The sequence below is a fragment of the Microtus pennsylvanicus genome, chromosome 1, assembly GCF_037038515.1.
Source record: "Microtus pennsylvanicus isolate mMicPen1 chromosome 1, mMicPen1.hap1, whole genome shotgun sequence".
Lineage (NCBI taxonomy): Eukaryota > Metazoa > Chordata > Mammalia > Rodentia > Cricetidae > Microtus > Microtus pennsylvanicus.
The window spans coordinates 71831147-71844948 of NC_134579.1; the positions used below are offsets into that span (position 1 = coordinate 71831147).

A 13802-nucleotide genomic window follows, 5' to 3' on the forward strand; every position below is an offset into this window, starting at 1 on the left:
GTGAAACCTACTGGGCTGCAAAAGGTTCAAAGGAAAAGGCCTCAGTGTCCTTGTCCCCCATCTCCCTTTGCTCCAGAACCCGTACCTCGAGGCTGACAGGACCTCCCCTAAAAGCCTCTTAGTGCCACTGAGAGCTGCTCCTGTACAACAAGCGGCTAGCCTGGGGCTGATTTGAATTTCCACAGTGGCCACCGGTGTGCAGTTAGAAGCTGTATACTGGACATCAACGAAGGTGGAAGGCTCCCCTTTCAAGCCAGCTGCAGGAGGATTCTGGGGGCATCTAACAGCTGGAAGCATTTTCATTTTGTGCCTCTTGGACCTAATAGCCCCAGTATGAGAAGTATGGCCAGCCTATCACATGGGCCAGGTTCCCCTCGCCATTCAATGGGACAGTGGAGCGGGGCTGCCATGTGCTGTCTTTTGTTTCCTTCTCGGCCCTCCCTGAAGGTAGACTACACTCTCAAGAAACAGTGAATCATTGCCTACTTCAACAGAGACTACATTGGGATCCACCCCCTCCCTCCCCCCCTGCCACCCCCAGCATCTTATTCACAATGGCTTGTCTACTTTCATTCAGGAATTGCCAGGATTCGGGATTGGCCTGGGCTACAGCATGACGATGTTGCCCGAGGAGTAGCAGAAGTCTCTGTCAGCTGCCAAGAGCAATCCACCACTGTCATCAACACTTGAGTGCCCAGACGTCTTCGGAAGGCCTGATCCACCGCCTATCTGCAATGAGCCAGGCCCTGAGCTGGGCCTCGGCTTCTCCCTGGTGAACAGAGCTCCACCCGTGGCCTCGGGCAATCACACTCAGCTGAAAGATGAGTGAAGGACGATGGGTCTCTCTCTCCTCAGAAGAATTTGACCAACTCCAGAAATATGCTGAATGTAAGTGCTGCCATTCACAGACGCGCGCGCGGGGTGAGGCTTTTCCTCTTCTGGGAGATGAGTTCCTGGGGGCGGAGTTATTGCGGAGCCCTGGAGAAGAGGCTCAGCAGCTACAGTCACTTGATAAACACAGAATTAGGGCTTTCAGTATAAAAACACAATCCCTCCTAAGCTCTTGTGAATAATCCACACTCACTACAGAATTTGGAGTGCACACTGGGGAAAAGAAGGCCGGCTTTAAAGCCCCCAGTGCGCTCAGCCAGCCCTTCACAACCCATAGCTGTGATTGGCTGAGTCCTGCACCTTCCTTCCCAGCCTGTGTGGTCCTCTTAACAAGATCCTAGTGTTTTCTTGGGCCAATTACCCCTAAACTACAGTTCTAAAGGACAACAGGTGCATGGTAAGGGTGCCCCACGGTCACTCACGTCAATCCATTCATGTGTTTTGAAATCAGAGACTGAGTTCTAACATGTAATTCCCTCGATTTTGTTCTGGAAAGGCCCAGGATTTCACCTGATGTCACAGCTTACCACCCCTGAGCCTCCACATCCTTCCCTGTGACGTCACAGCCTATCACCCCTGAGCCTCCAATCCTCCCCTGTGATGTCACAGCTTACCACCCCTGAGACTCCACATTCTCCCCTATGACGTCACAGCTTACCACCCCGGAGCCTCTACATCCTCCCCTGTGACGTCACAGTTTACCACCCTTGAACCTCGCATCCTCCCCTGTGATGTCACAGCTTATGACCCCTTAGCCTCCACATCCTCCCCTATGATGTCACAGCCTACGACCCCGTAGGCTCCACATTCTCCCCTGTGATGTCACAGCTTACCACTCCTGAGCCTCCACATCCTCCTCTCACCCCTGTGACATCACATCTTACCACCCTTGAGCCTCTACATCCTCCCCTGTGATGTCACATCTTACCACCCCTAAGCCTCCACATCCTTCTTGGTATAATGAGAGGAATGGACCAGGACCTGGGGGATGACTTGGTGGGTAAGGTACCTGCAGCTGGTACGAGGACCTGAGTTTAGATCCCCAGCATCTGTGTGAAAAAGGCAAGAAGGGAAACTCAGGTGCTGTGGCAGACACCTGTAATCCTAGCTCTGGGAAGAGAGAGAGGGCGATCTCTGCAACCCATTGGCCAGCCAGTCTGGATGAACCAGAAAGCACCAGGTTCAGGGACAGACTCAAATTAAAAAAAAAAGGGAGGAATGTGGAGAGTGACTGGGGAAGATACCTGATATTGACTTCAGGCCTCCATGTGCACACATATATGTATGCATATACAGCTGCATACATGTGTGTGCGTGCACACACACACACACACGAGTGGACATACCCTGAGTTCTTATTCCGGTCTAATGATGTGTGGCTTCATCCATCCCCAAGACCGATGGGAGCCCATGGTGTACTGGCCAGTCTTGCTGCTGGTGTTCTGGAACCCCTTCTAACCTCACTGGGTTTACAGAAATTATGCAGTGTTGACAGAGAACAAGGGTAAATTCAATCTATCTCAGCCTGCACTAGAGATGAAAAGCAGCACAAAAACAGGGCCTGTCCTGTGGGGTGCAGAGTCCTGTTAAGCAGTCTGATCTGTGCTCGAGACACAAGTAGAGTACAGCTCAAAGACTCAGAAACACAACGCGCCCTCGAACCTCTGGCTAACAAGGCACATAAAGGCCCCAGGAGCTGAAAGAGAGGAAAGAAGTATGGTAGCCATCTGGAACACAGTGTAACACAGTGTGGGTGATTAGATAACAGAAATCGGTTGGCTCACAGCTGTGGAGGCCCCAAGTCCAAAACCAAGACTTTGGCAAGTTGGCTTTTCTGTGGGCTAGAAAGAATGGCCTCTCCTGGGCTTGTGCCCACAGCTTGTTGCTAGCTGGGTTCTCCCCCAGGCTCCTCCCATGGCATGTGTATGTATGAGCGTGTGTGTGTCCAAATTTCTCGCTTTTATAAGGATACAGTGTTAATGAACTGGATCCATCCCACTCCAGCATGACCTCATCTTAACTGCTTAGATCTACAATAGCCCTCTAAGGTCACATGTTGAGAGTCTAAGGCTCTCAACGCATAAGTAGGGAACCACACTGAAGCCACAGGAGAAGATCTAGTGGAGTGAACTCTAAGCCAAGTCAGAGGGTCCAGAGGGACAAGGTGAGCAGAGAGTTAGGCAGAGATCTGGACTGGATCAGGAGAAAGAGCAGAAGGATAAGGAGGGGCAGAACTCACATCAAGCCGGCTGTCAACGTGTGGGCCTTAGGCCAAGTTGGTGAGCTACAGAGCTGTGAATCTGGAGGCTGTCTATAGAGCAGCTCACATCAGGAAGCTGCCAGGCCATGAGTCAGGGTCTTGGTTGGGATAAAATCTAGTCTGAATCAAGGAATAAGATTAAAGGGAGGAATTCAAGCCAGTTTGGGGGAAGTATGATGAAAATGTTATCCACATACATAGAGCAAAAGGAAGTAAATAGAGGTCCCTCAACACTGAGCTCTGAATGTAGCAAATGGGGCACCTCAGGGTTGGTGGAGACAGTTTGGGATGGTGAGGGTCAAGGTAACAATGGCACACTCGCTTACCCATCTGTGTGTGCCAGGCTCTTAGGAACCAACGAAGAGGGGGATGCACTTCCTGTCTTCACCAGGGAAGAGATGGGACTCAAACAATGACATCTCCATGTGACAGGTGTTACGAAGGCTGAGTTGGTCTTGCGAGGTTCAGTCCTACCCAGGTGGGATGTCCTTGTACAATCTCACACTTAGGCACAGGCTGAGAGTCTTATGGAGTATGGGAGGAGTTGGAGAAAGAACCAGAATCCCTTGCCAGAATTCTCCTGGGAGAGATTCCAGCACATAGAGGTCTGAGTAGAACTCAGGGTTAGGTTACGGTCTGACCTGAGAGTCCTATAGAAACAACAACGGGGGGGGGGGGGATGAAAGAATAAAGACACATTAAAGATTAGAGTGGTAGGAGGTAGAAGGGGGTAGAGAGAAGTTTAGGGCATGTCCTCCTTCAAGGAGGACAAAGGGTCAGAAGACAGGAGAACTAGAAGAATAACCAGCTTAAAAAGAGCCCAGGGCGGGTGGGGAATGTTGATGCACACCTGTGGATCCGAGCACAGAATGCCGGACTGAGTGCTCCAGTAATGCTGTGCAAACAGGAAAGGGGGAAAAAAAGATTAAATTCTCGGAAAATGATTAATCCTTAGAGGAAACCTTGAGAAAGTCGCTTCCACCAATTTTAGGTGCATTCTGGTGTTCAGTAAGATCGCATTGCCATAGCAACCAACTCTTCCAAAACCACATAAACAGGAGCCTTACAATAGCAAAATGATGAAGGACACAGCCCAAGAACTGGGATCTTTGGGGGCTAGGGAGGAGGTGTGCTCCACTCGTCTTACATAAATGTGCACCTTCTCTGGAGGCCTTTGATAGGAGAAGCTCTCTTAAAGCTGCTCCTAGGACAGTGATTCAAGTCTATGCCATAATCAGTCACACATGAACGTATGTCTATACTTGACGGTAAGGCAACAGAAAAGGATGTTTATCGAGAAGCTAATGTGGTGGTAAGAAATTTTTATTATAAAATAAAAGCAAACTGTAGTCCTAGCTCTCAGGAAATAGCAGCAGAAAGATGGCAAGATGGAAGCCACTTTGGGCTACGGAGTTGATTTCAGGCCAGAATGGAATATCACCTGCCGTGGTGTAATGAAGAAGCAAATGAAATGCCGGTTTCATTTGTTTCAGTTAAGCTTCAAGAAATTAAATAAAAATGTCTTTTAGAGGTATTCAATCCAATATAGGATAGATAGGTGATAGATAGATTAGATAGAGAGAAGAGAGAGAGAGAGAGAGAGAGAGAGAGAGAGAGAGAGAGAGAGAGAGAGAGAGAGAGAGATTGGTATCAATTTAATCAGAACAAAAAAGTTGAGTACATTTGAAGACAGTGAACCCATCCACTGTGCTCTTAGAAAGTGTGTTTTGTTAGAGTTAGATCACAACAAAGTGTGTGACTCCAAGCTGCAGGTACAGTTCCAAACTTTTCCGTGTTTCTCGTGGCGTCAGAGAACATGTGCAGGCTAGAGTTGTAGGACAGCGTAAGGCCTCAATAGGCATCAGCAGTAACCTGCTGTCTGTATTGCTAGCCAGCAGGGCATGGCTGCAAATGCTTATGCAGTCCCGCCCTGCAGAAAGCCTATTTAGTCCCTTCCAGCTTAGAAGGGAGATGCCCGCTGGATATCTTTCCACCTACATCTCATTAAGCTCAGCCTCTTCTCCCTCCGTGAGAATTAGGAATCTGCCTACACAGCCTCACAGAGTGTGTGACTAGGGAGAAATCTCTTTGGAACAATGCCACTTGGAGTTTTAGTAACCTTAAATCTTCTACACAGCTGTTCAAATGTAGATGAACTTTTTCATCAGGACCACCAGCTCCCAAATAATAACATGGAGACTTCTTATTAATTATGGAAGATTGAACTTAGGTTAGGCTTGTTCCATTAGCTCTTATAATTTAAATTAACCCATATCTTTTAATCTACATTCTTTTAGGTGGCTCTTTATACTGCCCATCCTGCTTCCTCAACATCTGTCTAGCAACTTCCCCTGTCTTCTTCCCAGAGCTCTCTCTGTCTGGAAGTCCCGCCTATACTTCCTGCCTAGCTATTGGCCATCTAGCTTTTTATTAAACCAATTACAGTGACACATCTTCACACAGTATAAAAAAATAATCTGCAATGTTTCCTGCCAAGGCCGAGGGCCACTTGATCATAATCTGTAGGTGTGGGACCCACTCATCAGTATTTCCTAAACACTCCATATGATTCCAACATGCAACCCAAGTTGAACCACTGACCCATCACTTCCCCCCCAGAATATAGGACACAAGGGACAGGCATGACCATCCCAACTGATCCCTTTTCTAGTCTTCATTCCTTCAATAAGCTTTTATTAAACATCTTGTCTATGGGCTGCATGCTGGGAACAAGCTGTGAGCAGGTAAGGAGGTACAGTTGGGAGAATGTGTGTATACAAGTAAATCGGTGACTACCCCTGGGCTTCTCTACGCATCTCCCATCCTACTCCATGGTCTGATTCTTCCTCACTGAAGAGACTGTGTGGGCTCCTGGCCCTGGGATTTCTATGGTAACATCATCCTCTCTCCTCCAGCCCCTGCAGAAAGTACTGCTCTGGTTGTTTGGCTTATTCATGCATCTTTGGTGCCTGGGAAGAGTTACATGGTTTATCTGTACATCCCAGCCACCTTCTGGTGCCCCTTGACTCTACCAATCCTCCATTGGGAATCATCTACAGTCATTTCAGTGTATAAAATACACCTGCCTGGCCTCCACCTCATGGTCTCTTTTGATTTATGAGAGGTGACCCTGAGCTGTTAGCCCATCAACAGGAGTATTGCTTGAGGCTTGTTTACCCAAAGCGACATCATCCAACATGACTGTAATTGGTGTCATCATGGGCCTTGGTCCAAATCTACAGAATGAAAATCCAAATTTACCCCAGATCCCAGGCAATTCCTGTGCTCAGTGCAATTCAAAAAACTTCTAGGGATCTCCGAGGAATGGGAAGTTTGGCACCTTCAAATTTCATTTCTGTATATGAGTTTTCAGATTGACTTTTGAAGTGTTCATTCATGGTCACTCCCAAGTTTAACAATTGTGTTCACAACTAGAAGATAGCCTATAAACTTCGCAGTTCTGATTTAAATAGTGGGGCTGATGTTCTGCTGTCAACACAAGTCTCTGATTGATCAGCTTGCTCTCACAGAGAGCATCCCTGCCCCACACCCATGTGGCAAATGCTCTGTGAACAAAACCAATTCCCTTTTTTTTTATAAGTAGGCTTTAATTTTTTTTAAGTGCTAGGAACAGATGTTTAGTTTGGGTTCCTGGCTCACAAAACATAAGGGATAATCATGGATTAAGAGTTTTTCTAGAGCAGTTGTAACAGCTAGTGTCCTCACACCGAGGGGAGCTGATGTGGGAGTCCCCTCTGTATGCTATGAATACCATTGGTTAAATAAAGAAGCTGGATTGGCCTGATAGGGTATATAGGTAGAGAAAACTAAACTGAATGCTGGGAGAAGGAAGGCTGAGTTTAGGAAAGAAGCCATGTAGTCCCACCAGAGACAGACACCAGAATTTTAGCCTGTAAGCCACAGTCATGTGGCGATACACAGATTAATATAAATGGGTTAAATTAATATGTAAGAGTTAGTCAATAAGAAGCTAGAGCTAATGGACCAAGCAGTGATTTAATTAATACAGTTTCTGTGTGGTTATTTCGGGGCTGAGCATTCGAGAACAAACAAGCGACCTCCTTCCAACAGGGAACCTTCCTCACACCTGACTCGGAGAGGATCGGTCTGCTTGTGGTCCAGCCAATCTGCATTTATACAATATATATTGTATAATATATATATTATATTGGCCCAGCTTTGCCAAACAGCTGAATAATTTGACCTGTTGCATGGAGTTCTTTGGTACTGGTCACTTAAACAATGGAAATTACCTGGCATACTAACTTCAGACTCGTCACAGTTGTGAGCTTTTTTAAAAAAATTTTAAATAATTATCGAACAAGAGCAACTACTTCTTAAGGTAGTCTTTGCTTGGAAGAATATTACCAGATGGCAGAGCAGTGATCCTCAGCACAGCTCACATTTTAATCCACCAGAAAGCTTTCCATTGTCTTATTTGCTGAGATTCCCAATAGATGTTGCCTTAATAGAGTTTGAGAGCGGATTTTAGCCCGGATGGGAGTCGCCCAGTTGACACTAACATGCAGCCAGACTTCAGAACCACAGTTCTAGAGTTTCAAAGGTTCAGTCTTCTGACTTAGTGTTCATCTACTGGGTAAAGCTGACAGCCATGATGTAATTACTCAGATATATCAAAAAAGGAAAAGGCATGGTAACACACACCCTTAATCCCAGCACTCGAGAGGTAGAGGCAGGTGGATCTCTGTGAGTTCAAGGTCAACCTGGTTGAGAGAGTGAGTTCCAGGACAACTAGGGCTACACAGAGAAACCCTGTCTTAAAAAAGAAACAAACAAACCAAACAAACAAGAAGGAAAGGAAAAGTATATGGAAAAAAGAGTATGGACCCACTTGTGTCCTCTTCTCTAACATCAGGATAAGTATTTCATCAGACACTAGTTCTGAGCATTTGGACGAGATGTTGTAGCAATCGAGACAGCGCACATCATTTGACCAACTCACAATGAATGAAAAGTGTTGCCAGACTGATAGACGTGACACTATTCTCTACACTGAGAAACGCAACTTCACGTCCTCGGGATCTGCAGTGGCACCATGACACAGGGTGTGACAAGGGAGTTCTCTGCTGAGCTTACACTCTTGAGCCCCCAATAATGACTGAAATAAAGTGAGGGTTGTCCCATAGGAGCCTCTCATTGTAACCCCTCCTTCCTCGCAGAAGAAGACATCCCCTGAGAGGAAGCAGCCAGAACGTGTCAGAGGATGTCAAGAGAAAATAATGTTCCCCCACAATTGAGAATTGCGTTGTTTCTGTTTTTAAGAAGTGTTGTTGCCCTCAGTTTATAAAATCCCTGTCCTGGCTAATTTTATATCAACCTGATACAAGCTAGGATTATCTACCAGAGAGGGAACCTCAACTGAGAAAAAAATGTCTCTATTAGATTGGCCCATAGACAAGTGTGTGGGGCACACTTGATTAATAATTGATGTGGGAGGGCCCAGCCTACTGTGGGTGGTGCCATCCCTGGGCTGGCGGTTCTGGGTGTTAGAAGAAAGCAAACTGAGTAAGCAGAATTCCTTCATGGTCTCTGCATCAGTTTCTGCCTCCAGATTCCTGCCTTGAGATCTGACCCTGACTTCCTTTAGTGGCAAAGTGTGACTGATCTGGCAGTGTAAGCCAAATAATAAACCCTTTCCTCTCCAAGCTGCTGATGGTCATGGTCTTTATCACAGCACTAGGAAGCTAACTAAACAAGCCCCCATGAGGCAAATTGAATTCATTGGTGAGGAGGAATACTCTGACGGGAAATTAGTCAGAAATACTTTGGGTTGTAGGAGAAGTTTATTTTCCTTTTATTTTAGGTTATTTATTAAGAATATTAGGTAGTTTTCTCATTTTTCTCTCAAGTTTCATATCTCATTAAGTGTGAAATTTGGTACGTAAGCATGTATGGATTACTACATTCAAGTATACAAAAGGAATTGGAAATAGAGCCGTAACACTGGAGATCAAAGGATTTCTGCTAAGGTGAACTTGGAAGTTTGTAAACTGTGGGAATACTATCAAAGTGTATGGATCCCATTGAAATTAATCTTTGATTCCCAATCAAAATTCCACCTTTATATTGCCCTTGCAGAAGGCACACTAGGCTACCCACTTTTCAGACTTGCATTGTTTAGGTCTGGGCACTTTAGTTGAGCTAAAAAGCATGCCAGTGAAACATATCATAAAATATAGGATCTCCCCAGGTGATACAACTGCTTGTAGGAAAATTAAAATATGCATATGAGAATGACTGAGCTCTGGCCTACTTCTCAGACCCCAGTGAGGCCCAGAAGCAGCCGTCACCTGGACCTCAGTGTCATGCTGACGTTATCCCTTGCTCACAGCAATCACACTTTACCGTGTGCTCACAACTGTTTGCTCAGCAATAGTGAAAAATGATGAGGGAAAGAACTCAGACTTTTGACCCGGTCTATACCTTAAAGCTCTTGCTCTTGGGAAAGTCATTTCATTTTTATGAATTTTAACTTCGTCATTTGTAGACTGAAAGAATTATCCCCTTATTTGTACAGAATTACTAGAATAAGGTTAATGAGAATCCACAGGTAAGTATCCCCACTAAGGGGCCGTTGGCATCACCAGCCACTCAACCCTCTCCCCGACCAGGGCTTCCTGCTATGCCTTGCAACATCGTACTAGCCACACCATGCTCTCTGAATTGAAGGGAAGCAACCCAAATTGTTGGCATCTGCTGCCTTGCGCTTACTGAGCTATTAGCCTTGCAGCATCTGCTTTGAGTTTCAGAAAGAAATTGCCATTTTTAGACAAGAGCAGCATTTTCATATAGCATTTCAAAACGCTTCAATCCTGCAATGATTATAACTTCTGCTTGATAGACTCTAGTCAGCAAAACCACAGAGAACAGCCCAGCCCGTGAAGGATCCTTCACTCAGATGTTTAAATAGAAGCAATAATGAAGCTTGAAGAAGCTTTTAATTACCCAAAATTCCTGGAGGCAGGGGAAGCACTGGTCATAGAAATACTAGTTTCCTTCGTGGTCTACTGTGCTGATCATACATGCACACTTGCCGCATTTCTGTTACAATTGCTAAGTCTTTTTGTTCTCAGTTCTTACAAAGTTCCCACGAAGCAGCAAGCCGTGTTTTCCCTGTGTTTCTGGATATTTTTTTAAAGACTGATTTTTGTTTCATGTGCGTGAGCGTTTTGCCTGCATGTGGCCTGTGTCCTTAAGTGTTGAGCCATTTCTCCAGCCACTTCTGAACAATTTTCTATAGGTAGCACGATTTTTAAGTCATCATGCCCCCCTGAGTCCCCTAAATATCTATTTCCCATTTGGTGCAAATGTCTCCTGAGGGGAGCATTGAGGAAGAAGTGCAGAGGTCAGAGAGATGCAATTTCCAGGGAAAGATCCCAATGTCAGAATACAGTAGAGCAGCCTTGAACTATTAAACCAGCCAGGTTAATTGTAGGACATAATTGAGGTTAATTGTTTGTGTCAGGATGAATAACTTAATTTTTTCAATCAAGATGGAAAATAAAGACAAGGGGACACAGCTGTCAGGATCCCAGAGCCGGAAGACACCACCTCTCACAGTACTGTTTCAGCACCAAGGGCAGAACCTTGCCTGCTCTTCCTCCTGGATGTGACTAATGAAGCTGCCTTCTGGCTGGCTTTTTATTTGCTTTGTTGTTGATTTAAAGGGGATCTGTTTGTTTGCATTTGTTTGTTTGACATAGAGTTGGGGAGGTGGCTCTAAGGGTAAAGGCTAAAAACCTGAATTCGTCCCCAGCACCCACATCAAGTAGCTCACAACCACCTGTAACTGTAGCTCCAGGGGATCTCTCTCTCTCTCTCTCTCTCTCTCTCTCTCTCTCTGTCTCTCTCTCTCTCTCTCTCTCTCTCTCTCTCTCTCTCACACACACACACACACACACACAGTTAAAATAAAAATAAAATCTTTTTTAAAATAAAGATAGTTCTGACAACAAAGGAGAGAGAAGGCTGGGAAATGTGGAAGGTTGTGAGGGGAGACAGGACGCGTCTCCACGTGGCCCTGAAAGGCTGCTCCATCTTACCTTGGTTAGGTAGAATTTGTCTAGCCTGGGCTTCATTAGCCACCTACCCGTGTTTTACATTTGAACTGTGTCTCTCCAGATTCCTCCAAGAAAATAAAAGATGTGCTGACTGAATTTAATGAAGGTGGAAGCCTCAAGCAATGCGACACACACAAGGTAAGACTATTTCCATTTCAAGTCTCTTTTTTAAAAAAAGATTCTGTGTCCTAGCCGTTCTCACTGGCATCTCAACTTGCCTTGAAGACCTTGCTCTGAGACCTGTGTCGCCCCAGGTCTCAAGCGAGCCATCCATGCCATCTGTGTGTCGTCCTCCCCCCCCCCGTGTTCTTTCACACGCCTATGCTGTCCTACAAGACCCCATCACACCCCTTTCGCTCCCACTCCTCCCCAGCTCCTCATTCTCAGTGAACACTGAGAAGACAGAAGCTCCGAGGCAGGGTCCCTCACCCCGTGCCCCTTCCCCGGCCACTGTGGGTGAGCCCGGCTGTGCTCCGAGTCTGCCTCTCTTCCTCCTGTGTGTGGACTACTGGTAGGCTCTGCTGAATCAAGACCCCTCCCCAGCCTCCCCCCATTCTCCCTCTTCCTGTCTTCCACATCAGTCTGCCTATACACATTAGATTTTCCCCAGCAACACAATGGTGCTGGTTCTCTGCTATTAAACTTTGTCTGTATACAAAACCTCCATGTTCTCTTCTGCTTTTTCCAGAACCCTTCCAGCAGTGTGTAACTCCCGTTCCTTCACTGATACCACTAGTGAAGACACCATGTGCCTGAACCCCATAGTGATGTTATTCAATGGTGCTGGAGGCAACTTGTCAAATCTCCTTCATCTTCCTCATTTGGCTTCAGGACACCGCACCCGGAGATTTTTTTTTCTTTCCCCTGAACTTGACATTTTTAGCCTTGAAGATTAGATATCTCAGACTTCTGAGCTAAACTGATGTCCCTCATCTTCCCCCGTAAAACATGTTTCTCTATCAGTCCATCCCTGACAACTTGATGAGCGACAGGTTACGAACTTGGGTGATTAACCGATGAGTAGGTAATTGTCGCTGACTTATCTCTTGTTCTCGCTGCCCCACGCAGTTCAGCAGGAAACCCCACCACTTCTACCGTTCAGATAGATCCTCATGGTGCTTCCCACCTGGCTCCATGACCTGACTCATCACCCCTGCACCCTGCTCAGACCACTGTAGTCTCCTCACTGGACTCTCTGCCCATTCATTCTCTTGTCCTTAGGAGCTCACTCTTCACACGGATCCTGGGCAGTTTGTTAGAACATATGCTTACGCTGTCACTCTCCCATGCCCCCACCCCATCTCTACTCAGGACAATCTAACTTCCTCTGTTCTCTAGCTTTAGTTTTGCGGACTTCCCCTTCTCTGGTCCTTCCTGTCATAGTAGCCTCCTGCTCTGAGACAAGCTGGTGCCCTGCGACCTCTCCCGGTACCACTCGGCTTGCTCTTCTTTTTTTCCTGGGACATCCTCCAGCACATCCATGTCCTTTGTTTCCTCACTGTGGTGGTCTGAAGGAAAATGCCCCCCCAAAGGGAGTGGTATTATTAGGAGGTGTGGCCTTGTTGAAGTAGGCAGAGCCTTGTTGGAGGAGGTGTGTCACTGGGGGGGGGAGCTTTGAGTCTCTTTTGCTTAAGCTTCACTCAGGGAGACCCTCAGACTACTTCCTGTTGCCTGTATGCGAGATGTAGGACTCTCAGCTCCTTCTCCAGCACTGTGTCTGCCTGCGTGTCACCATGTCCCACTATGATGACAATTAACCGAGCCTCTGCACTGTATGCCAGCCACCACAATGAACTGTTTCTCTTTGGAAGAGTTGTCATGATCATGGCGTCCCTTCACAGCAATAGAAACCTGCCTGTGACATTCACCTCCTTCAGGTCGATGCTCAAACCGCCACCCCGGTGATTGTCACCTTCTTCCTTCACACTTCCCCTTCTAGGGCCCTGCTCTATTTTTCTCAGCACTTCCCACCATCTATCTGGCTAACTAATTTACTTCATTAATTCTCTGCCTCTCTCACTAGAATAGATTTGCTCAGTGCTGTGTCTCCAGTGCCCAGGAGAGTATTTGGCTCATTGCAAGTAAATGTTCTTTGCATGGGTAAATGAATGCAAGGCCTCTGCCTGTTTTCAAGTTCACAGCACGTAATGTTTCTTGGGTATGCAGGTAGTGTGCTGGGCTCTGCAGAGGAGGCAAAGATCATGGAGCATAATGTCTGCCTTCAGGAATCGAGGGTCGAGCATGAGTCTCAGACCTTGAGTCACGTGGTTTTGGGCTAGCCTTTAACCTCCGCCATCACTGCACAGTATGAGCTTGTACAATATTTCCTTGAGGCTTAGTCCCCTCATCTGTGGACGGAAGCTAGTAAGACTATTAAAAGTTTGAAGTGAATGAATTAAAAGAAAAATGCAAAATATCGAATACGTTATAGGACATGTGATTATTTCCTTTCTATGCACCTTCCCACAATGCCATATCCCTTGCTCCCTTTCCCCTGCTCCTGGGTCATTTTACAAAGACTTACTAGAGAAAGCCTAGCAAAGCTAAGT

At 46.3% G+C, this 13802-nt stretch overlaps 1 protein-coding gene across 6 annotated transcripts in view; it reads left to right on the forward strand.

The window, feature by feature from the left end:
* Dgkg (diacylglycerol kinase gamma) overlaps nucleotides 1–13802 on the forward strand; it is a 207806-nt gene that overhangs the window by 45243 nt on the left and 148761 nt on the right. For all 6 annotated transcript variants that reach the window (XM_075967989.1, XM_075967983.1, XM_075968007.1 and 3 more), the window contains exons 2-3: nucleotides 578–888; nucleotides 11315–11391. In XM_075967989.1, the coding sequence (XP_075824104.1) occupies nucleotides 822–888; nucleotides 11315–11391 (144 nt within the window). In that variant the 5' untranslated portion in view covers nucleotides 578–821. The remainder of the gene's footprint in view (nucleotides 1–577; nucleotides 889–11314; nucleotides 11392–13802) is intronic.